This window comes from Microtus oregoni, unplaced genomic scaffold, assembly GCF_018167655.1.
Source record: "Microtus oregoni isolate MIOR12 unplaced genomic scaffold, Mior012 000005F_ref0000423, whole genome shotgun sequence".
Classification (NCBI taxonomy): Eukaryota; Metazoa; Chordata; class Mammalia; order Rodentia; family Cricetidae; genus Microtus; species Microtus oregoni.
In genome coordinates, this window is record NW_024543064.1 from 17,132,918 (window position 1) to 17,155,131 (window position 22,214).

Here is a 22,214-nt window from a genome sequence, read left to right on the forward strand (position 1 = left end):
GGTCCACTGGAGTTGGAGATACAGATAGCTGATAGCTGTGAACCTCCCTATGGTTGCTGGGAATCAAACCCAGGTCCTCTATAAGAAGAACAAGTAATCTGAGGCATCCAGGATTCTGTTTGTTTGTTTTTTGTTTTTTGGGTTTTTTTTTTCCCCAAGTGCTGGGATTAAAGGCATGCGCCACCACCACCTGGCTTGTTTGTTTGTTTTTTGAGACAGGGTTTCTCTGTAGCTTTGGAGTCTGTCCTGAAACTAGCTCTTGTAGAACTGGTCTCAAACTCACAGAGATCTGCCTGCCTCTGCCTCCCGAGTTCTGGACTCTTTTTTAATTTTGTTTTGTTATTTTATTTTTTGAGACGGGGTTTTTGTGTGTAGTTGTGACTGTCCTGGACCTTGCTCTGTAGACCAGGCTGGCCTCAAACTCAGAGATCCGCCTGCCCCCTCCCCCAAAGTACTGGGATTAAAGGCGTGTGCCACCACCACCAGCCAGCTCAGGGCTCTTAAACTGTTAATTACTGTGATTTGTATAATGTCTATGTTAACATTGTTACATTGTAAATTGACTTTAGGAGAAGCAGAGGTGAAGGCCCCATCAGAGAAAGTACGCTGGGACTGCTTGCTACCCAGCCTCGCTGATCCAGGAGCCCCACAATCAGGGGGTTTGTTTGTTTGTTGTTGTTGTTTTGTTTTTGTTTTAAAATCATATCAATTATCAACATGGGGCGAAGATCAACATCCTCCACCAAGAGTGGGAAACCCCATAGACCAAGCTCGAAGGGAAACCCAGAAAAGAGAATTGAAAAAGAACCAAGCATGATGGTCAGAGCTGAGGTTTTGGAGATGAAAGATCCTGAACAGGTCTGGACATGGAGAAACTGGATGGGATGGAGTTTATTTATTTATTTTTTATGGTTTATTTAATGTGCATTGGTGTGAAGGTGTCAGATCCCCTGCAACTAGATCTTCAGACAGTTGGGAGCTGCCATGTGGATGCTGGGAATTGAACCCAGGTCCTTTGGAAGAGCAGTCAGTGCTCTTAACCACGGAGTCATCTCTCCAGCCCCCTGGAATGGAGTTTAACCCAAGGCAACAGCCACAGTTAAATGAGGAAGTACTGAAAGACAAGCATTAAAAGCTGCGGGAAACCTTTGAACGAATTCTACTACTTATTTATGAAAAAGAAGTCCAGAATTTTTTTTTTTCGAGACAGGGTTTCTCTGTAACTTTGGAGCCTGTCCTGGCACTAGCTCTTATAGACCAGGCTGGCCTTGAACTCACAGAGATCCGCCTGCCTCTGCCTCCCGAGTGCTGGGATTAAAGGCGTGCGCCACCACCGCCTGGCAAGAAATCCAGATATTTACAAAGAATTGAGAAAGCTAGAAGTAGAATATGCACAGAAGAGGCTCGACTGAGCCGCGCATGCTCCTTTCAACATCTTGATCAGCACATTCCACTTCGTGGTGCCCAGCCACCCTCCATCCTTAAGAAAACCTTGGCATATGGGCCTCCATCTCAGACAGTTTGTATCCTTCTGCTTCTCAAACATGGTATCCCCACGTTTGCCCTCTGGCAGAAAAGCACCGGACCCTCCACCTGGCCCACCTCCTCCTCAAGTTCTGCAGATGTATGGCCGTAAAGTGGGTTTTGCTCTAGATCTTCGCCCTCGCAGATGAGATGAAGACGCGTTGTATAGTCCAAACTTGCTCAGCAAGGTCATGACGATGACGCAACCCGTAACAGAGAAGACAACGGCGATCCTGAGGACATGGATCAGGATAAGCATGACGACAGTACTGATGACAGTGACACCACAGACCTGCTGCCGAGAGTGAGGGGGATGCGTTTGGGCACCGTGATGTCAGCGAGCGAGACCACCCTGAGGAGCAGAAGTCAGGTCTGAGTGTTTGGTGTGCCTGGAAAATCAGGGAAGACCATGAAGGAACTGACTCCTCTTCAAGTCGTGATGCGATGCTTCGGATGGCAGGTCAGGAAACCCCTGAGGAAGAACCGGAAGTGGAGTTTTCCCGAGGATGGTGACGACTCTGAGGATTCTGAGGCGGGAAAGCAACCGCAGAAGCCTCATGAAAAGGATTCCCGCCGGGCGATGGTGGCGCACGCCTTTAATCCCAGCACTCGGGAGGCAGAGGCAGGCGGATCTCTGTGAGTTCGAGACCAGCCTGGTCTACAGAGCGAGTTCCAGGACAGGCTCCAAAGCTACAGAGAAACCCTGTCTCGAAAAACCAAAAAAAAAAATAAAAATAAAAAAATAAAAAAAATAAAAAAAGAAAAGGATTCCCACTGGGATGGCACATCTGCTGCCCCTTCACAGCAGGCTCCTCCCCAGATACAAGCCCCTCCCATGCCAGGACCACTGCCTCTTGGACAAATGCCTGCCCCACCCTTATGGCCTCCTGGGCCACATCAAGGGGCTCCTCCATTCCACCTGGAATATCTGGAATTCAAGGACCTTTACCACGACTTTTAGCTCCAGGGCCAGCACCAGACCGACCTCCTGGCTCTCCCCCATGTTCATCTCCAGGTCTTCCCCCTGCTCCCCTTCTCGAGGACCTCCACCAAGGCTACCTCCTCCTGCACCTCCAGGTATCCCTCCTCCTCTTCCAGGCATGATGCGCCCACCCTGGGTGCTTCCTCTCGAACCTGTCCCCCACCCCCCGGGCTTTTCCAGCCAGCTCCCTTGCCCAACCTGGGGGTGTTGAGTGTCCCACCCAGCCTCATTTAGCGACTCGACTTAAGCAAGTGCAGTCACCATCGAGAAGAAAGCCACAGTGACCATCAGCGCCAAGCCCAACATCACCAATTCCAAGGCAGAGGTCAACGGTTTTGTGCCCACTGCACTGAGAGTGCACCGGGAGGATAAGGGGGCCACTGCTGTCCCCCAAAAGGAGGTCAGAGGGTGATTCCGCTGTGCCTGTTGCCAAAACAGCCCCCAGATCTGGTCTTTCTGTTCCTGTCCCAGTACAAGCTAAGGACGATGTTTTTGAAGCGTTCATAAGAGGCAGTGTCCACCGTCGAGGTTTCCAAACTTCAGTCCCGGGCCTCCTGTCACTTGCCTTGCTGGGGTTCCCTCCCTGCACAGGGCGTTTCTCTACAATAGACCGGGACGGGAAGCTCTGCTACTGAAACACGTTCCCTAGGACGCCACCATTTCAGCCCCTTTCTTCCCCTCTCCATTTTGGGGATTACATCAGAGAGTTCTTAGTTATTTGTAGACTCTGGGTTTCTCCGCTATGGGCACTGGAGTAGAGGTTTCTGGGGGGAAAGGTTTATTTCATCTTGACTTTTGTGTTTGAGTTATTTAATATTTTCCTGTAAATATTTTGTAATATTTTACTTGTAGTGAAATGGATTACAATGTCATTTCTTATTTCCAAGCAGAATATGTGGGAAGAAAATGTACAGTTCTCGGTTTAAAGTCGTTTCCCACGACCTAACCTCTGAGTCTTTCATGGAGAAATAAAATGTTCCATACAAATAAATGAATAAGTTGACTATAATCTGTCTATTTTTTTTTTAATTTTGCTTATTTTACTTATATGGGTGTTTTGCCCACCTACATATGTGTGCTCCGCTTGCATGACTGTGACCTGTAGATGCCAGAAAGGGGTCTGTCCTGGAACTGGAGGTACAGCCGGTTTTGAGATGCTCTGTGCATGCTGGGAACCAAACCAAGGTCCTCTGCAAGAAGGACCTTCTCGCTAGTCCAGTGCACAGCTGCTTTAATGAACCTTGGGCGGTGTCATCACTCAAGAACCACCAGGTCCTGAGACTGTTCACGGAGTCACGGACTCTAGGTAGGATGAATAAGTCTACCTGGTTTTCAAAAGCGTTAGACAATCCAAGACCTGATACTGCTCCGGAGATGACTGCAGTTCCCAGGACTGTCCACTAGGAAGCGCTGCGCCGTGACAGTCATGTCGCTCTTCCTCACTCCCATCTCGTTTCCTAGCCCAGCTAAAAAGCCCGCCTCCTAACCCATAAGGCCACGGGGCCGGAAGTCCTACTCTCTCTTCCTGTTCTCCATCATGTCGGTGAGTATGCGAGAGCTTGCTTTGTGTCCTTTTCATCCACCTCCATCCGAGGCCGGCGGGGCCCACGAGGGCGCTCTGGCCGGTGCGCGAAGGAGGTCGGAGCCCGCGATGCTGCTGGCACTGAGACCGGCAGGGCTGTGCGGGCCGCGGGTGCAGGGCTCGCCCGTCACATCGCCTCCCGGTCTAGGAAGGGATCCAGGTCCGCGGCCCCGCGGGCCCCGAGGGTCATGGGGCAGCAGTGAGTGCGAGCGGAGCCTGCCGAGCTCTGTGTCGGTTCTCAGTCCGGGGCCCTGGAAGCCGTTTGGTGCTGGGGAGCTTCTGCGGGTTCCTGTACCCGGGGCCGGGGACAGCTTCGGAAGGGGGAGGGGAAGTCGCCCAGGCGCGTGCGTCCCGTCGGGTTTTTAGGGTTGCATTGCATTCGTCTCTTGTCTGGTTGGCCTTTGATAAGCCGTTGTCTCCGTTACCCTACACGCGGGCCCCCGTCAGGTTCAGGCTTGCTCTGTGTATCCGTGCGGCCCGCCCGTGGAGGAAGAGACTTACTTCCGAATTGACCCCCCCCCTTCCTGCTTCCTAAGCAGATCTGCTGGGACTTTTCTGAGGGCATTCGTAGGACTTGGGACGATGGGAAAAAATAAGATGCGCCCGTGGCGAGGACCCTGGCCTCTCGGCTCAGACGGCCGTGAGGATGCTGACGGCCGTGTCACTTTTCTCGCTCGCAGCAAGATCAGGGTGAAAAGGAGAACCCCATGCGGGAACTTCGCATCCGCAAGCTCTGCCTCAATATCTGTGTTGGGGAGAGCGGGGACAGACTGACCCGGGCAGCCAAGGTGTTGGAGCAGCTCACAGGCCAGACACCTGTCTTTTCCAAAGGTGAGTGGTGGTGGCAGGCTGGCCGGGGAGGGCTGCCCATGGTTCGGCTAACCAGAACACCAGCTCAAGCTTTGAAGGAATACCAGCTAGAGTAGGGCTGTGGTATTCGGCCGGCTGGCGGGTACCTGGCTGTGCTGCTCGCCTCTGGCTGTAATAGGCTCTCTACATCAGCTGTGAGTCCCTGTATTGTGGCGTGAGAGGAGCGGGTTCTGTTGCATGTGGGGCTTGGGTGAACCGTCATGTGGGGTTAGGTACTGTGCAGACAGTGAGCTTGGGCGAGCTGACCTCAGAACATCTGTACAGTGGTGACGGAGTGCAGAAAGCTGTTAGAAAACACAGCTTTTATCAAGGTGTGTTCTTGGGACTGTCACCTGGTTGTCACTTCTGTGCTCTGTCCTGGGGATTGAACCCAGGTTCCTGCACATTGGTGCCATGTTTTTTGAGCAGCTGGGAGTGGCAGCCTGCACCAGTAATCCCATTACCCAGGCTGAAGCAGGAGGATTGCTGCCAGGTAAAGGCTAGGCTGAACTGCATTCGAAATTCTCAGTGAGCATAATAGTTCTCTGGCTAGCTCTCGAGACTTGAATGGTATTTCAGGCTCTTAGTCCTGAAGTGTGGCTGAGTAGATTAGAGCTGGAAGGTCTGTTCCCTGAGTTAGAGACAGGTTAACTAACACATTAGAATACCACTTAGAATGTGAGTAGATGCTCCGGTCATGGAGCTGTGTTTGGGGTAGCAGCGCATGCCATGGGGGTATGACATTACCTGACTCTTTGCCTCTGCCTGCAGCTAGGTACACCGTGAGGTCCTTCGGTATCAGGAGAAATGAAAAGATTGCTGTTCATTGTACTGTCCGTGGAGCCAAGGCAGAAGAGATTCTGGAGAAAGGCCTGAAGGTGAGGCTGGTCTGTGTGTAGACGGCTGCAAAGATGGGCTCACACGCAGCAGTGCTGAGCTGCACTTTGGTTGATGTTTTAAAGATGCCCGTGTGTTCTTTGGGTTCCTGTTCTTTGCTTGGGTTTTTTTTTTTTTTTTCCCTGCCCTTTGGAATTTGGGATCATTTGATGGAATCTGTAGGTGGGAGGTGGGTTTTGTTTAGGGGAGGGGATGGCCTGGTCTCCTGGCCAGGTTGCATAGACTTGGTTTGGCTCTGGCCCTTCTGGGTGTTCATTGGAGCGTGTATTGGCGTGGCTCTTGAATGTGGTGAATAGCACGATTGCTGCGTTTTCTCCTCAGGTGCGGGAGTATGAGTTGCGGAAAAATAACTTCTCAGATACTGGGAACTTCGGCTTTGGGATTCAAGAACACATTGACCTGGGCATCAAATATGACCCAAGCATTGGTATCTACGGCCTGGACTTCTATGTGGTATGGCTCCTTACCCTTTCCCTAGCTGCCTGGCGGGGGGCTACTGCTCCTCTCTGTTGGTCACGGTACTCTTGCTGTTGGGATGTTGCTGTGCCTTGTGTCTTGTCTGCGCGTATGTCCCTCTTGTGAGGAAGGGCTTTTTTTGGGGGGGCAAGTGTAGAAGTTCAGCACCACACAACACAGCCTGGTCCCTGCCATTGTGAAGCTTTCTGGGCCGTGGGACTGTGCTGCGTCTGGCTGGACTGTGGCGGCCCTGTCTTCTCCAGTCTTCCCCTAAGGCTTATGAATTCCATGCAGAAGGCATAGAAATAAGTGTGGGCTCAGGTAGGGGTTTTCATGTGGCGATGGCTTTGCTGCCACAGAGTTTTTCTTTCATAAGAGTAAAGAGGCAGAAGTGAAAGTGAGAGACCCTGGCACCTAAAACTTAGACACCTAGACATCCGTGAAGGTGAGAACTCAAGAGGTTAGAGCAGCAGAGCTTTGGGGAGTGTTCTGAGCAAAGGGGGTGAATATGTGTTTTTCTGTGCTTTGTAGAACTTAAATGCTTCCTCATTGTACATGTTACAGGTTTTGTTTTAAGGCAAAGTCCTTGGTTTGTAGCCCAAGCAGGTCCTGAGCTCCATCTAAATCGCCTGTGTGTTAAGATTCTGGGATCTACTGGCACACAGCTGGGTTTATTGTCCTGACCCACACCAACACATCAAAATTTATTTTTATGTGTATGGATGTTTCTACCTGTATACATGTGGGTGCCTGTGGAGGGCAGGGCAATCATAGCCTCCTAGAGACTGGAGTTTACAAGGTGGGAAGCAGTTGTGTATCCTCAACACGTTTGGCAAGGGGTGGGGAAGGAGAAAGGGGTGAAGGTTCCAGCCTGCCGAGCATACATGTGTAGTGTAATGTCCGGAAGCTAAGGGCGGTTCTGCCGACTCAGGGGTGTCCAGGTCCAGTAAGTTTTTAGACACCTCGAAGATGGGTCTCTAGTATGTGTGTCTTGTCCATCTTCAGTTGACCCTAAACTGGCTAGGTGACTGTTGGTTGTTCTGGCACAGGTGCTGGGCAGGCCAGGTTTCAGCATCGCAGACAAGAAGCGCAGGACAGGCTGCATTGGGGCCAAACACAGAATCAGCAAAGAGGAAGCCATGCGCTGGTTCCAGCAGAAGGTAAAGCTGATTTATCTCAAGTGAACTGGTGGTGGTGGTGACTGTTACTGGGATTGAAGGCTATGAAATACAGTGCTGTTTGGTGGGTAGCTTGTTTTAAAGATAGAATATTGGGCGGTTTGTTAAATGATTCCCAGGGTTGGTGGTTAAAAGGAAGGTCCAGGTCTGAGTATAGGTAGCCAGAATCAGGATTTTCAAACGTTAGTCTATGCTGCCGTTCTTGCTGTTGCCTCCTGTTCTGAAAAATACAATCTCTTCTTTTTCAGTACGATGGGATCATCCTTCCTGGCAAATAAATTTTATCCAAAAGGCCAATAAAATTTTTCTCAGAAATGCATGTTACTATTGTGTGTTTGTGAAAGGAGTCTGACCACATTCAAATCCTGGGATCTCAAGCGCTTAAGCCTCAAGGAGAATTGCTGTTGGCGTCCTGGACTCCAGTGTTTCCCTGAGGCTCACAGCCGACCGTTGTGCTTGTGTGTCCTGTGGGTGGGCTGTGACCCGGGTTAGATGGGTTTTGAGAGGTATGTGGGGGGTGGGGTTTAGATTTAGTTGTAATTAAAGGACAGCGCCTCATGTCCCAGTGAGTGTCCCTTGTTGGTGACTTAAGCTTCTGGTGTGGTGCTGAAAACTAAATTTTGAATTCAGAATTAAGTTGCTATTAAAATGAGAAGGTTGGGCATCTGTGGAGGAAAGTCTCATGGGCCAATTGTCTGAGTTGATTTCCTAGTCCTTTATTAGCATTGTTTCCTCCTCCACAGAAGCAGCAATCCTTGGGACACTGCTAGGCACGTAAGTACAAAAAAAAAGAATTTGTGTTGTGTGTGGAACTTGAAAAGTTGGCTGGCATTTGGGGTAAAGACATCAGTAACCCCTGGGCAGTGGTGGCGCACACCTCTAATCCCAGCACTCAGGAGGCAGAGGCAGGCGGATCTCTGAGTTCAAGGCCAGACAGCTCTACAAGAGCTAGTTCCAGGACAGGCTCCAAAACCTCAGTGAAACCCTGTCTGGAAAAACGGAATAAGGTTTTGTTTTATTCTTCCCCCCTGATCAGAGGCTGTTGGTGGACAGGGACAGTGGGTGGAGGGCCCAAGTTCAATACCCATAATATTCACATAAAAAGCCAAGTGGACAAAAAACTCAGTGATCCTCCACCATACCCTATTCTTAACCCCCCCCCCCCCCCCAAAGGGTTTCTCTGTGTAGCCTTGGAGCCTGTCCTGGAACTTGCCGTATTGACCAAGCTGCCTCCTGAGTGATGGGATTAAAGTTGTGTGCCAACCATGCCTAGCTTTAGATTTCTTTAATTTTTTTTTTAAGTTGCATGGGTGTTTTGTTTACATGTAGGTCTGTACCACGTGTATGCTTGGTGCCAGTTGAGGGCAGAATAGGGCATGTGGTATCTGAGACAAACAAGAGTTGCAGTTAATGTTGTGAGGTGCTGGGAGTCGAACCCCAGTTCTCTGCAAAAATAGCAAGTGCTCTTTTTAACTCAATCCTCTTGGGTGAGCAAGTGTGATTGATGATTTATGAGCCCATAGAAAGCTTGTGTTTTGAGATAGTGAAGTCCTCCTGGCTGTGGTCTCCCGTTAACCAGAGTGGCTTGGAACTTGCAGTGTGACTGAGTAGGACCTCCACCTCCTTGGTGCTGGGATTTAAGTGCACCACATCCAGTTTTCAGTGCCAGAACTTTGTGTATACCAGGCAAGCATTCTGCCGGCCAAGCCACATCTGCAGCCTCACAGCTACCCTTGGAAACCACTAGCTTGGGATGAACTGTCATAGGAGCCTGTGTTGTAGAGGTGGCACACAGTAACTTTAAAATATTCTAGAAGCAAGGAAGTTAGGGCCCTGCTACCTTTTGCTCAGTGTCTTTCTTTCCCTTGATGTTTGTATTGAAGGGAGGATTGGTATATAGAATGACGGGTTTGTTTTTGGTTTTAGAGGGTGTCACTCTGTAGCCCTTGGCTGGCTGGATCTCACTATAGATGGACAGTTGAAGTGGGTCTGACTTTGACTCCCTAGTGCAGGCACCATCTCGTGTGACGAGTGACAGTTTTTACTGTGCCGCTTCTACAAGTCTGTTAGGCTTTACCCATGCTCTTCTATGTTCAGGTTTGTGTGTGCTGTAGTTTTAGATCTGTATTCAATGTATTAACTTGGTTTTAACAATGTGAGTGTACTGCCCTGTGTTGGGTCCTGACATACTGCGTACGGTTGAGCTGGGTTTACATTTGTCTTTGTTTTTCGAAGTTGACTGTGTAGCCCTGACTGGCCTCAAACTACCTTTGAGTGCTGGAATTAAAGGTGTGTGCCACCATACCTGGCTACATTTGTTATTTTTTAGTTATATTTTTGCAGAAAACAGGTATTGTTTTACAGGAGCTGGGAATTGATCCCAGATCTTTGGCAGAAGTGTTCCTAACTGCTGTGCTATCTCCAGCCTTGCATTGGCTTTACTGAAATTATAGAGCTGGGATTCTGGCTCAGTGGAAGCCGTGTAGCTAAGAGGTTAAACTGTTTTAGTCCTGGCTCTTAACTAGCAGTGCCATATTGAGGTCGTGGAGCAATAGAAATAGTCCCCTAACCAGTGTGCAGCAGCCATGGCTGGGCAGCGAGTGGGTAGACAGGATCGCCTGGGAGTTGACAACTGTTTCCCTTCAGACCTGCAAAGTGGTTTGTCTGTGGACTGAAGTATGGACTGCCCACATCCTGATGCCAGGAGGAGGTGGGGAGGTTGGGGCTTCACATGCTTGGCTCTTAAACTTGGTTTCTTGGCTTTCTTGTGTGGTTATTTTCTCCCACACTAAATTACAAAACTTTCTAGTTGAGCCCTGTCCATCTTTGGGTTAAGACAGTGAGCATCTGTCCCCGCAGCAGGCCCAGACATGTGGGGCTCCTTTGCTGAGAGTTACAGTCCTGCAGGGTCTTGAGCATGCTAGACCAATGCTTTGCAGCTGAGCTGCATTCTCAGCTCTAGGACTGATTTGTGTGTAATCAGCAGTTTGCTGAATTTCCAAAATTTTTTATGTCAAGCACACTGCCATGAAGGATAATCCCACGTATCCTATAGATTGCAGAGTTGGGGGGGGGGACCAGGTGGTGTGTAATGGGTATACTAGCAATACTGAAAAATGGAGTCCTTATAACAAGGAGAAAAGTGGGATAGTTGAGGCTAGGATGCGGACACAGGAAGTACAGCCAACCTGCCTTTGGGCCCTGGCTGCTTCAGAAGCAGGGAAACCAGAGAGTGTTTATGCAATTGGTGTTTATCCAGGAGGAAGACCAAAGGGCAAGAGCTGTCTAGAGAATCGTTGACTTCAAGGCAGGGGTAGGGGAAGAACACGCCATACCACATCTGGCAGTTGGGGAAACTGGGGTCTACTCAACTTTTAAGAGGGTTCCAAGGGCAGAATTCAAGTCAGGCTTGCTGTACAAGCACCTTTACCCACCATTGCCAACCCTGTCCAGGTATTTCTGAAAAGGTTGATAAATTTTAGTCTACATGGAAATACTGGCTTACACTGTTAAAAAAATGGTTCTTTGTACTTAGATTGGTTTTAGACTAGAATACAGTACTAAGGGACAATACAGTCTCCTTCCCCAGTGACGATACTAAAAATACAGCTGCTGTCCTAGGCTTTTTCTGCTTTTTTGAGACAAATAATGTTGTGTAGGCCAGATGGTGTCTCTCCCCCTGAGCTTTGGGGTTACACACAGCTGCTACTCTCTGGCATTTTTGATGACACGGTATTTTGGGTTTGTTTTTAAGCATAGTTGAGAGAATGAGGAGCCGTGTGCTTTTCCCTTGGAGTGGCTGTGGAGTATTGCCTCCACTTATTTTGGGGAGAAATGCCAGCAGGCCTGTTCTTGGAGATCTCAGCCATTAGGTGCGTGGTGCAATGGGAAGAAAACAAGCAGGGGAGTTTTTATGTCTCTGACTCTGCTTCTGCTAGGGAGGGCTGCAGAGGAGCCTCTCTGACCTCTATAGATGGTCTGACTTTTTTCTGTAACCATGGGCTCATCCTGACTTACTGCAGCCTAGTGCTGAGGTGCTCCAGGTAACAGTGGGTGCCAAAGGAGCCTGAGTCCTAAAGAGTTAAGGGCTCCAAAATCACCCACAAACAGTTTTAGGCTGCCAGCCACTGGAGACCTTGTAGTGCCTGGGGGTACAGAGCTACTTGGAGAGCACTTGTTATGGAAACCATAGAGTGGTTGTCAGAGGGGAATCAACCCAGGGTGCCTGAGGCACCAGCAGGACTCAACTTGGCTCTTGAAGATTTAAGTGTAAAAGATACATTTGTATCAGTCTTTATAACTGTTGTACTTGATAAAATCAGTAGGAGCCTGAAAGAAGCTGGGAAGCTACAGGCATTCAGCAGCTTAACCATGGAGGAAGTCAAATCTCCCTGTTTTCCTTGCTTTGCTAGCATAACTAAAAGTTTGAAAACGATGGTAACCACCATCAAAAGTGCTGCTTTTTTAGCTGGGCGGTTGTTAGAAGCACACCTTTAATCCCAGCACTTGCGAGGCAGAAACAGGCAGATCTCTGAATTGAGGCCAGCCTGGTCTACAGAAAGACTTCCAGGACAGGCTTCAAAGCTACACAGAGAAACCCTGTCTCCACAAAACAAAAGGTGCTGCTTTCCTATTTTAGACAATTTCACTATGCTCTATATGGTGTAGGCTGGCCTGGAACTCGAAATGATTCTGCATTGTCAGATGTTACAGCTGTGAGCCACCCCACCCCTTCCTAGGAATACAGTGGTGTTTGTTTTTTTGCAGGGGCTTTTTTCTTTTCTTAACTCTGCTCAAATGCTACATGAGATGGGTCCTGCACGCATAGACTTGTAGCTTAAGCATCTGCAGCTCCTGGCATGTGAGTGAAAACCAAGCATGGCCCTTACAGGTACCATAGACTTGTTTCCTGTAGGGAGGTCACTAGCTGTGACCTGCTCTGCTTCCAGTGTTGCTGCGTGGTGATTGCTAACTTCAGGGTGAACATACAGGAATTTGTGTGTGGATGTGAGGTAAAGTGCCCAGAATGGTCTGATTGTTCTTCCAGGGCAAGCACACTATCTGATAGTGATTGGGATTTTTTTTTTTTTTCTGGTTGTCTGAGACAGGGTTTCTTTGTATGGCCTTAGCTGTCCTGGAACTAGCTGTGAAAACCATGCTGGTCTCAAACCCACTGAAATCTACTTTGGTCCCCACCACCTCGCCCCAAATAATTGCACAGAAGCTTAATATTAATTGTAAAATGTTTGACCTGTAGCTCGGGCTTATTATTAGCTAGCTCTTACAATTTAACCCATGTTACCACATGGCTTTACCTGTCCTCTGGTGTCTTCCTCTTGACTCTGCCCTTCTCCCTGTATTTTCTGTTTGGCTTTTCCACTTAGCCTTATTCTGCCAAGCTATCAGCCAAATCAGCTTTATTATCAACCAATGAGAATAATCCATATTCACAGCGTACAGAAGAATTATCCCACAGCATTTAAGTTACATGCGTGAGTGGTTATGTGAATGAGTGTAGACGCCCTTGGAGGCTTTGGACACAGCAGTGTGCACCTGTAATCCTGGAGCTAACTTGCCAGCCAGCCCAGCTAATTGATGAGCTACAGGTCAAGAAGAGATCTAGCTTCCAAAAAAAAAAAGAGAGAGAAAAAATAGGTGGAGAGGATGGAGAGCTGGCTCAGCAGTTAAAAGCACTTGCTGCAGGGCTGGAGAGATGGCTCAGTGGTTAAGAGCATTGCCTGCTCTTCCAGAGGTCCTGAGTTCAATTCCCAGCAACCACATGGTGGCTCACAACCATCTGTAATGAGGTCTGGTGCCCTCTTCTGGCCTGCAGATATATACACAGACAGAATGTTGTACACATAATAAATATTTTTTTAGAAAAATAAAATTTTTAGAAAAATATTTTTTAAAAAAGCACTTGCTCAACTCGAGAACCCGGGTTCAGTTCCCAGCATCTATACGGTGGCTAACAACCATCTGCAACTCCCATTCCAGAGGATATGGCCCCCTCATCTGGCCTCTGAGGACATTGCATGCATATGGTACACAGATACACATCAGGTAAAACATATATAAAATTTAAAACTTTTTTAAAAAAAGCCAGGCTGTGGTGGTGCACGCTTTCAATCCCAGCACTCGGAGGCAGAGGCAGGCGGATCTCTGAATTTGAGGCCAGCCTGGTCTACAGAGCGAGTTCTGGGACAGGCTCCAAAGCTACAGAGAAATCTTGTCTTGAAAAACAAAAAAGTGGGGGGCTGGAGAGATGGCTCAGAGGTTAAGAGCACTGGCTGCTCTTCCAGAGGTCCTGAGTTCAATTCCCAGCAACCACATGGTGGCTCACAACCATCTGTACTGAGATCTGGCGCCCTGCTCTGGCGTGCGGGCATACATCGAGGCAGAATGTTGTATACATAATAAATAAATAAATAAATAAATATTTTTTAAAAAAAAAGAAAAAGAAAAACAAAAAAGTGGAAAGCAATTAAGGAAGACACATGATATCAACATCTGCCCCCACCCCACACCCAGGCATGTGTACCAAAACATGAACACACAGAAATATTTGTGACACTAATACTACTCACCTCAGCATGACAGGCTGTGATGGGTGACACACCCAGGGTTTCCTTAGGTTCTGAAGTCCTGGGAGGGCGTGGGTGAGATGAAAGACTCGTCTGATTTAAATTCAGCGTTGTCTGAGTCAGGCAGAGAAGACTTGGGAAGTCATTTCAGGTAGACAAGATGGCTCAGCAGTTAAGGACACAGCGCTTTCACAAAACACCTGAGCTCGGTTCCCAAAGCCCACATCCAGTGTCACACCGCTCCAGGGAATCCCACACCTCTGACACCCACACTGATCTGCACACCCCACCTCAAACACTCAGGTGGAACACACGTGCATCTCCAGAACGAGGAGGTAGAGACGAGGAGCAGGAGGACAAGAGAGCCCATCTCAGTAAGCAAAGTAAAGAAAAGGAAGGAAGGAGGAGGATGCCTCTGGAACTGAGAAAGGGGTGGGCATGAGGGAACATGTGGCCCAATTCACAAGCCATATGCTTGAGGAAACAGCCAGCCTGGAAGGTGGAAGGCCAGCCCACAAAAGTGGCAGGATACAAGCCACAGAGTCTGAGCAATCTGGGACAGAAACCTGGTTCTGGCTCCTAATGACATTGGCATCTTGGTGAACTTTTTTTCATTTTTCTGAATATCCTATCTTTGGTAGACAGGAGTAAATACCCCTACCTGACTTGGTTATTGTAAAAAGTGAAAATAATGTAATTAGTACATGAGGTCCCTCCAAACTTGAGTGACCATGATGGCTATTATCTGTCAACTTTGTGTTTAAAAAGCTTAGCCTAACCAGGTGTTGGTAGTGCATGCCTTTAATCCCAGCACTTGGGAGGCAGAGGCAGGCAGATCTCTGTGAATTCGAGGCCAGCCTGGTCTACAGAGCGAGTTCCAAGGACTAGCTCCATAGCTACTGAGAAACCCTGTCTTGAAAAACAAACAAACAAACAAGCAAACAAAAAAGTTCAGCCTAAGACAACTGGCTAATTTCCCAGACAACCTGGGTTGGAGTCCTAGCTCCTACGTGGCTCTCACAGCTGTCTGTAACTCTAGTTCCAGAGTATCTAATGCTCTCTTTCGTTCATCAGGATCCTGTATGCATGTGGAGTGTATAAACTCACACAAGTGCACACACACACACACTAAAAGATAAAAGTTTAAAAAGCAAACTTCAGTTTAAACCAGGTGTGGTAGCTCCACATCTGTAATCCCAGTACTCAGGAGGCTGCAGCAGGAGGATTGCCTTGAATTCAGGCTAGCCTGGGCTGCAAAGTGAGTTCCTGTTTCAGAAAGATAAAGAGATAAAGAAGCCAGGCACGGCGGCTCACCCCTTTAATCCCAACACGTGGAGTCAGTGATTTGTGGATCTCTGTGACTCAAGGCCAGCCTGGTCTACGTAGTGAGTTTCAGGATAGCCAGTGCTACATAGAATTCTCAAAACACACACACAGAGTTCAGTCAAGCAGAGGGCTCAGGGAACAGTAGATTTGGCTGAGCAGAACAACAGGGACATCCTGTTCCAGTGGGCTGATGGGATGATGGGGCCTGAACTGAGGCAGCTTGACAAGCAGCATCGAGAAGAGACACAAGCTGCACGGTGGTGGCGCACACCTTTAATCCCAGCATTTGGGAGGCAGAGGCAGGTGGATCTCTGAGTTTGAGGCCAGCCTGGGCTGCAGAGTGGGTTCTAGGACAGCCCACTACACAGAGAAACCCTTTCATGAAAAACATAAAGAAAATAATAATAATTTTGCTGAGATACTCTGAAATACCTTTCTGTGAACTCGGCTGCAGGTGAGGGTAGTGGAGACAAACAGGAGTTGACGTCATTCCTGAGAGACCAGTGAGGTGGTTAGGTTGGTGAATGGCATTTGCCAATTAGCCTGATGACTCAAGGTACGTAAGTCCCTGGGACCCACATGGTAGAAGGAGAGACCTGACTCCTGCAAGTTGTCTGACCACACATGAGTCATAATGCATCCATATCTCCTCCCAACAAAAAAAAGTGATTAAAAATGCAGTGTCAAGCATAGATAAATGGCATGAAAGATGGGTATGTGGACTGATCAGAGAGGCTCCGCAATAGAATACGTGCCTACCGTGCAAGAGGCTGCGTCTACCCCCGGGCATCCAGAGGGAGGAGGCCCATTTGTAGACTGGCGTAGGATATGTGGTTTTTTTTTTTTTTTTTTTTTTTTTTTTTTTTGGTTTTTCGAGACAGGGTTTCTCTGTGGTTTTGGAGCCTGTCCTGGAACTAGCTCTTGTAGACCAGGCTGGTCTCGAACTCACAGAGATCCGCCTGCCTCTGCCTCCCGAGTGCTGGGATTAAAGGCGTGCGCCACCACCGCCCGGCTAGGATATGTTTTTGTATTATTTTTTATTTTGTGTGCATGTGTGCACATGCATGGGCCATAGAAAGCGTGTGGACAGTCTGCTGGAGTCAGCTCTTGCTTGCTCCATGTAGGTTCCAGAGACTAAGCTCGGGTCATCAGGCCTGGCAACAAGCACCTTTACCCACTGAGCCATCCTACTGGCCCCCTTTTTAAATGATTTTAGAGTTTTAGAAGATGCGGTAGATATTCTTGGTTGTCAGCCTGACCATATCTGGAATTAGCTAAAACTCAGAGGGCCGGGCATAACATGGAGGACGTTCTTTCTTCTTTGTGTGACAGCGCTGGCTGTCCTGGACTTCACTTTAATGCAGATATGAACTTTCTTTTTGTTTATTCTTCGTGTCTTTCACATCTCAATCCCATTTGTTTCCCATCCCTGCATATCCACCCTCTGCCCTTGCAGCCACCCCCAATAAAATTTAAGAGAAAAAAGAAAAAAATAGAGGAAAAAAATCTCATCATGGAAGCTATAGTGTGATCCACCTTTAATCCGGGCCACACCTCTCGGTGGCAGCCTATATAAAGGACGTGGGGCCAGGCACTAGTGGCACATGATTTTTATCCCAACACTTGGGAGGCAGAGGCAGGAGGATCTCTGTGAGTTTGAGGCCAGCTTGGTCTATGGAAGCTCTCTCTTTGCCTGCTTATTCTCACTAGCAAGTCCATTCCTTCACTGGCATCAGAGCCTAATTCTGGGGGATTCCATCATAGATAGGGTGGAGACCAGCTGAGACAGTCAGCCTCTTGGACTGAACAACTACTGGATTCGTGGACCTTCTGTCAGTAGACAGTCATTGTGCTAGCAGAACCAAAGCCTGAAAGCCATTCTAATAAATCCCCTTACTACATATGTGTGTGTGTGTGTCTGTATGTATGTGGTCATCGTGGTGGTCAGTCGTAGTGATCGCTATGACGGTCATTGATGCCGTCAGTTGTAGTGTTCACCTTAATGGGCGCTCACACTGGCCACTTTGATGGAAACTGATGTGGTCAGTTGTAATGTACACTGTGATTGTTAGCCATAGTGGTCATCATGTTCATCATTGTGGTGGTCAGTCATAGAGTTCGGTGTGATGACCATAGTGGTCACTTCTATGGTCAGTAGTAGTGTTCACTTGATTGGCAATCATGGAAATCACTGTAGTGGTCAGGTAGTTGTGGTATTCACTGTGATGGCCAGTCATAGTGCTCACTGTAATCGTCAGTGGTTGTGGTTAGCTGTAGTCACTATTATGGTCAGCGGTAACGGTCACTATGATGGTCAGCCATACTGGCCACTTGATGGTTAACTGTGGTGGTCATTGTGATGGTTAGCTGTGGTAGTCACTGTGATTGTCACCTATAGAGGTCACTGTAATGGCCAGTAGTAATATTCACTTGGTGGACAGCTGTGGTGTTCACCGTGATGGTCAATCATAGTGACCATTGATGTGGCAAGTTGTACTGTTCACCATGATGGTCAGCTATAGTGATCACTTGGTGTGGTCTGCCATAATGGTCACTATCATGCTTACTGCGGTGGTCAGTTGTAACTTTATAATCTCTTTAAGACATTTTTATTATTCATTTTAAAATTTATTATTTTTATGCATATGTACCTACATGAGTTTGTCTGTATCATGTGTGTTCAGGAACCTGAAGAAACTAGAAGAGAGCGTTGGATCTCCTAGAACTGGAGTTATAGGAGGTTGTAAGGTGCCATGTGAGTGCTGGGAACTAAACCCAGGTCCTCTGGAAGAGCAGCCAGTGCTCTAATCACCGAGCCACCTCCCCAACCCCATAATCTCTTGATCTCTCTCTATAAATTTTTTAAAATTATTTTTTATCTTTTGTTATTGTTTGTTTGTTAGTATTTTGAGACAGGGTTTCTCTGTATAGCTTTGAAACCTGTCCTAGAACTAGTTCTTGTATACCAGGCTGGCCTCGAACTCACAGAGATCCACCTGCCTCTGCCTCCCAAGTGCTGGGATTAAAGGTGTGTGCCACCACCATTTTGTTTGTTTTGAGACAAAGCCCTGGCTGTTCTGGAACCCATTATATAGACTAGGCTGGCCTGAAATTCACAGAGATCTGTTAGACTCCACCTTCCAAGTGCTGGAACTACGTGTGTGTGTGTGTGTGTGTGTGTGTGTGTGTATGTATGTGTGTGTGTGTACATCTGTGCTTGTTCATGTGGGTGAGGGTTGTCCTCAGACTCACCTCCACACACTCACTGGATATGTGCCCATTCAGTTCCCTCAGTCTGAGCTAGCCTGGGGTTTTCCTCATTAGATCTATAGAGTACATTTTGAAGCAGAGTTCCAGAGCAAATTTCCCTTGTGGGTCAGTATCAGTGTTTCCTATGTAGTTTTTTGCCAGCCTGACACAGGCTGGAGTCATCAGGGAGGAGGGAACGATTTGAGAAAATGCCTCCATTAGGTTGGTCTGTGGGATATTTTCTTAGTTAATGGTTGATATGATGTGGGCAAACCCCGCCCACTGACAGCAGTGTCACTCCTGGGAAGGTGGTCCTGGGCTGTCTGTATACAATAGCAAGATGAGAGGCTGGAGGGATGGACCAGGTTCAATTCCCAGCACCCACGTGCCAGCTCACAGCTGTCTATAACTCTGGTTCCAGGAGATCTGGCACCCTCACATGGACATACATGTAGGCAAAACACCAATGTACATAAAATAAAAATGATTTTTTTTTTAAAGAAAGGAAGATGGGGCTGGAGAGATGGCTCAGAAGTTAAGAGCACTGACTGCTCTTCCAAAGGTCCTGAGTTCAATTCCCGGCAACCACATGGTGACTCATAGCCATCTATAATGGGATCTGGTGCCCTCTTCTGGTCTGCAGGCATATGTGGAGGCAGAATGGTGTATACATAATAAATAAGTAGATCTTAATAAAAAGGGGGGGGTGCAGAGATGAGCAAGCCAGGAAGAGCTAGCTAGTAAGCAACCCTCCTCAGTGACCATTACTTCGGTTGCTACCTTGAGTTCCTGCCCTGACTTCCCTCAGTGACGGGCTGTGATCCAGACATGTAAGCCAAACAGCCCTTTCCTCCCCTGCTTTGGTCTTGGTGTTTTTATCACAGCTAGAAACACTGCTAGGACACAGTGGGATTATGATGCTGACATTTCCCTAATGGGGTGGCAGAAAGAGTCTGACCTAAACAAACTTGGAACCATGGCTTATGGTTGCATACTATAAGACCAAAGACAAGAAAAACTGTATATACACTTTGGGCAAACATCCTGCTCCTGAGCTCCACCCCCAACTACAATGTACTCTGGCTGGGAAAGCAGTTTTCATAATGTTGAGTGAGTGAGGAAGGAGCCTGAACAGCAACTCTGAGACTGTGTCTATCCCAGGATGGAACATAAGTAAATACAATGTAGACACTGAGAACCAGGAAAAGCATACAGAGAAGAGATTCTAGAATGTAGCCAGGATGGCCAGATCAAAGCTGGGAACAAGTGGGTGTGTGTGTGTGTGTGTACGTGCACATTATCTAAGTGTGTGTGGTGCCTGGCCCTTTCTGCTGGAAAGTTCTGGAAATACCACCAGTAACAACACCCTAACCCCTAACCAAGTAGTCAAAACCGGTATCAGTAGCCACAAAGTGAATCAACGGCAGAACTTACGTAGGTTTCATTTGTTTGCTTGGTTTTGGTTTAGGTTTTCTAGACAGGATTTCTCTGTATAGCCCTGGTTGTCCTGGAACTTGCTCTGTAGGCCAGGCTAGGCTTGAACTCAAGAAATCCACCTGCCTCTGCCTCCTGAGTACTGGGATCAAAGGCCTGTACCACCATACCCAGTATTTATGTCTACATAGTGAGTTCCAGGCCAGTCATGGCTGCATAGTGGGGCCCTGTCTCAAAAACATATTTTTTTTCAATGAGGCTGGAGAGATGACTCATCTCTGAAGGATTCTTGCTCTCTTTGCATAAGACTGGAGTTTGAAGCCGGGCGATGGTGGCGCATGCCTTTAATCCCAGCACTTGGGAGGCAGAGGTAGGCAGATCTCTGTGAGTTCGAGACCAGCCTGGTCTAGAGAGCTAGTTCCAGGACAGGCTCCAAAGCCACAGAGAAACCCTGTCTCGAAAAACCAAAAAAAAAAAAAAAAAAAAAAAAACTGGAGTTTGATCCCCAGCACACATTTTGGGATGTTCGCAATCACCTGTCACTCTAGCTCCTGGAGATGCAATGCTACCTCTGTCTTCCTCAGACACCCATATGAACACGCACATGCTAACATGCATACATGCACACACACACAAAGTAAACCTTGCCATGCATGGTCGTGCATGCCTTTAATCTCAGCACCCCAGAGACAGAGGCAGGAAGATCTCCATAGTTCCAGACTAGCCAGAGGTAAACAGTGAGACTCTGAAAATGAATAAATAAGAATAGCTGGACGGTGGTGGCATATGCCTTTAATCCCAGCACTCGGGAGGCAGAGGCAGGCAGGTGGATCTTTGTGAGTTCGAGGCCAGCCTGATCTACAAGATCTAGTTCTAGGAGACTCCAAAGCTATAGAGACCCAGTTTCAGGGGGGAAAAAACCCACCCCCAGTAACATCCTTCATCAAGGTCACACCTCCTCCTTGTAATCTTTTCAAACAGCTGCACTCCCTGGTGGCCAAGTATTGAAATGAGCCCAAGAGGGACATTCTTCTCCAGACCACCACAGGACCAAGTGAGGAGCTGAGGGACTTCCTCCTGAAGAGCCAGGGAGGTCACTCATGGTCCAAGAATTACAATAACCCTGTGCCTAGATTATGCAGCAAGTCTCCAACTCCAGTATCCCTGTCATCCCGTCTCTCTGGGCCTGTCCTCAAAGAACGGTCCATATACTCCTAGGTGGACTAGAGGCAGCCATTTGTGGGAGAGAGACTTTGTAAGCAGTGTGTTAGGTTTCCATAGTTTTCTGTTGCTGCCTTTGCCTCCTAAGTGCTGGGATTAAAGGTGTATGCCACCACTGTGGGGCAAATAAATGTATTTTTGAAGTACTAGAAACCTATGGCCTTGTGTCCTGAAAGTCCGAAGTCCAAAATGGGTGTTATTGACCTTTGATTCAAGTATCAGCCTCATTTTGCTTTGTTTGAGACAGGTTCTCTTTACATAGCCCTGACTGTCCTGGAACTCATAGTGTAGACCAGACTGGCCTGGAACTCACAGAGATCCACCTGCCTTTGCCTCCTGAGTGCTGGGATTAAAGGCCTTTGTCACCATGCCCGACTGTAAGTATCAACATCCTCTTCAGCTGAGCCTCACTTCCCTCTTTCACTTGGAAGGCTCTCTGTGGTGTGGCATCATGCCCACCTTGTAACCAAGAATAACCTCTTCATGACCAGGTCGGACGATGAGCAAACTTGCCGTGTAAGGTGGCGCATTTCTGGGTCCCAGGGTCAGAGTCTGTGACTTGGGAAACCATCACTGACATCGAAGGTTGAAGAGAAAGCATGAGTCAGGGACCAGTTCTTCTGGAAACCCAGTCCCAAAACTCCAAGCACCGCTGGGGGTCTGAGGATTCTGATTCATGCCTGGATCCCAGGTCATCACGAAGGTGAATTTCTCAAAAGAAAATGGCAGACTAGCTGCTTTGGCTTCCGGAATCCCCCTCTGTGCTTTGCAAAAGGTCTTTTTCCCTGTGTGCCTTGCTGTTGGTGTGTATTTCTCCACCTCTAATAAAAGCATTTCTTGTTTGTTTTTGTTTTTTTTCGAAACAGGGTTTCTCTTGTAGCTTTGGAGCCTGTCCTGGAACTAGCTCTTGTAAACCAGACTAGCCTCAAACT

The 22,214-nt window shown here is 48.0% G+C and overlaps 1 protein-coding gene and 1 pseudogene across 1 annotated transcript; both read left to right on the forward strand.

The window, feature by feature from the left end:
* Positions 1–717: 717 nt before the first annotated feature.
* Positions 718–3,141, forward strand: LOC121448627 (annotated as a pseudogene).
* An 865-nt stretch (positions 3,142–4,006) lies between these two features.
* On the forward strand, positions 4,007–7,783 carry Rpl11 (ribosomal protein L11). The gene is made up of 6 exons (XM_041652483.1): positions 4,007–4,049; positions 4,769–4,919; positions 5,709–5,815; positions 6,156–6,287; positions 7,340–7,450; positions 7,717–7,783. Exons 1-6 carry the CDS (start codon positions 4,044–4,046, stop codon positions 7,744–7,746), a joined length of 537 nt encoding a protein of 178 aa, XP_041508417.1. The 5' UTR covers positions 4,007–4,043; the 3' UTR covers positions 7,747–7,783.
* The last annotated feature ends 14,431 nt before the right edge of the window (positions 7,784–22,214 follow it).

Coding starts and splice junctions, on each gene's coding strand:
- Rpl11 (XM_041652483.1), top strand. Junction 4,920..5,708: donor GACACCTGTCTTTTCCAAAG/GTGAGTGGTGGT, acceptor CTCTGCCTGCAG/CTAGGTACACCGTGAGGTCC. Junction 7,451..7,716: donor TGCGCTGGTTCCAGCAGAAG/GTAAAGCTGATT, acceptor CTTCTTTTTCAG/TACGATGGGATCATCCTTCC.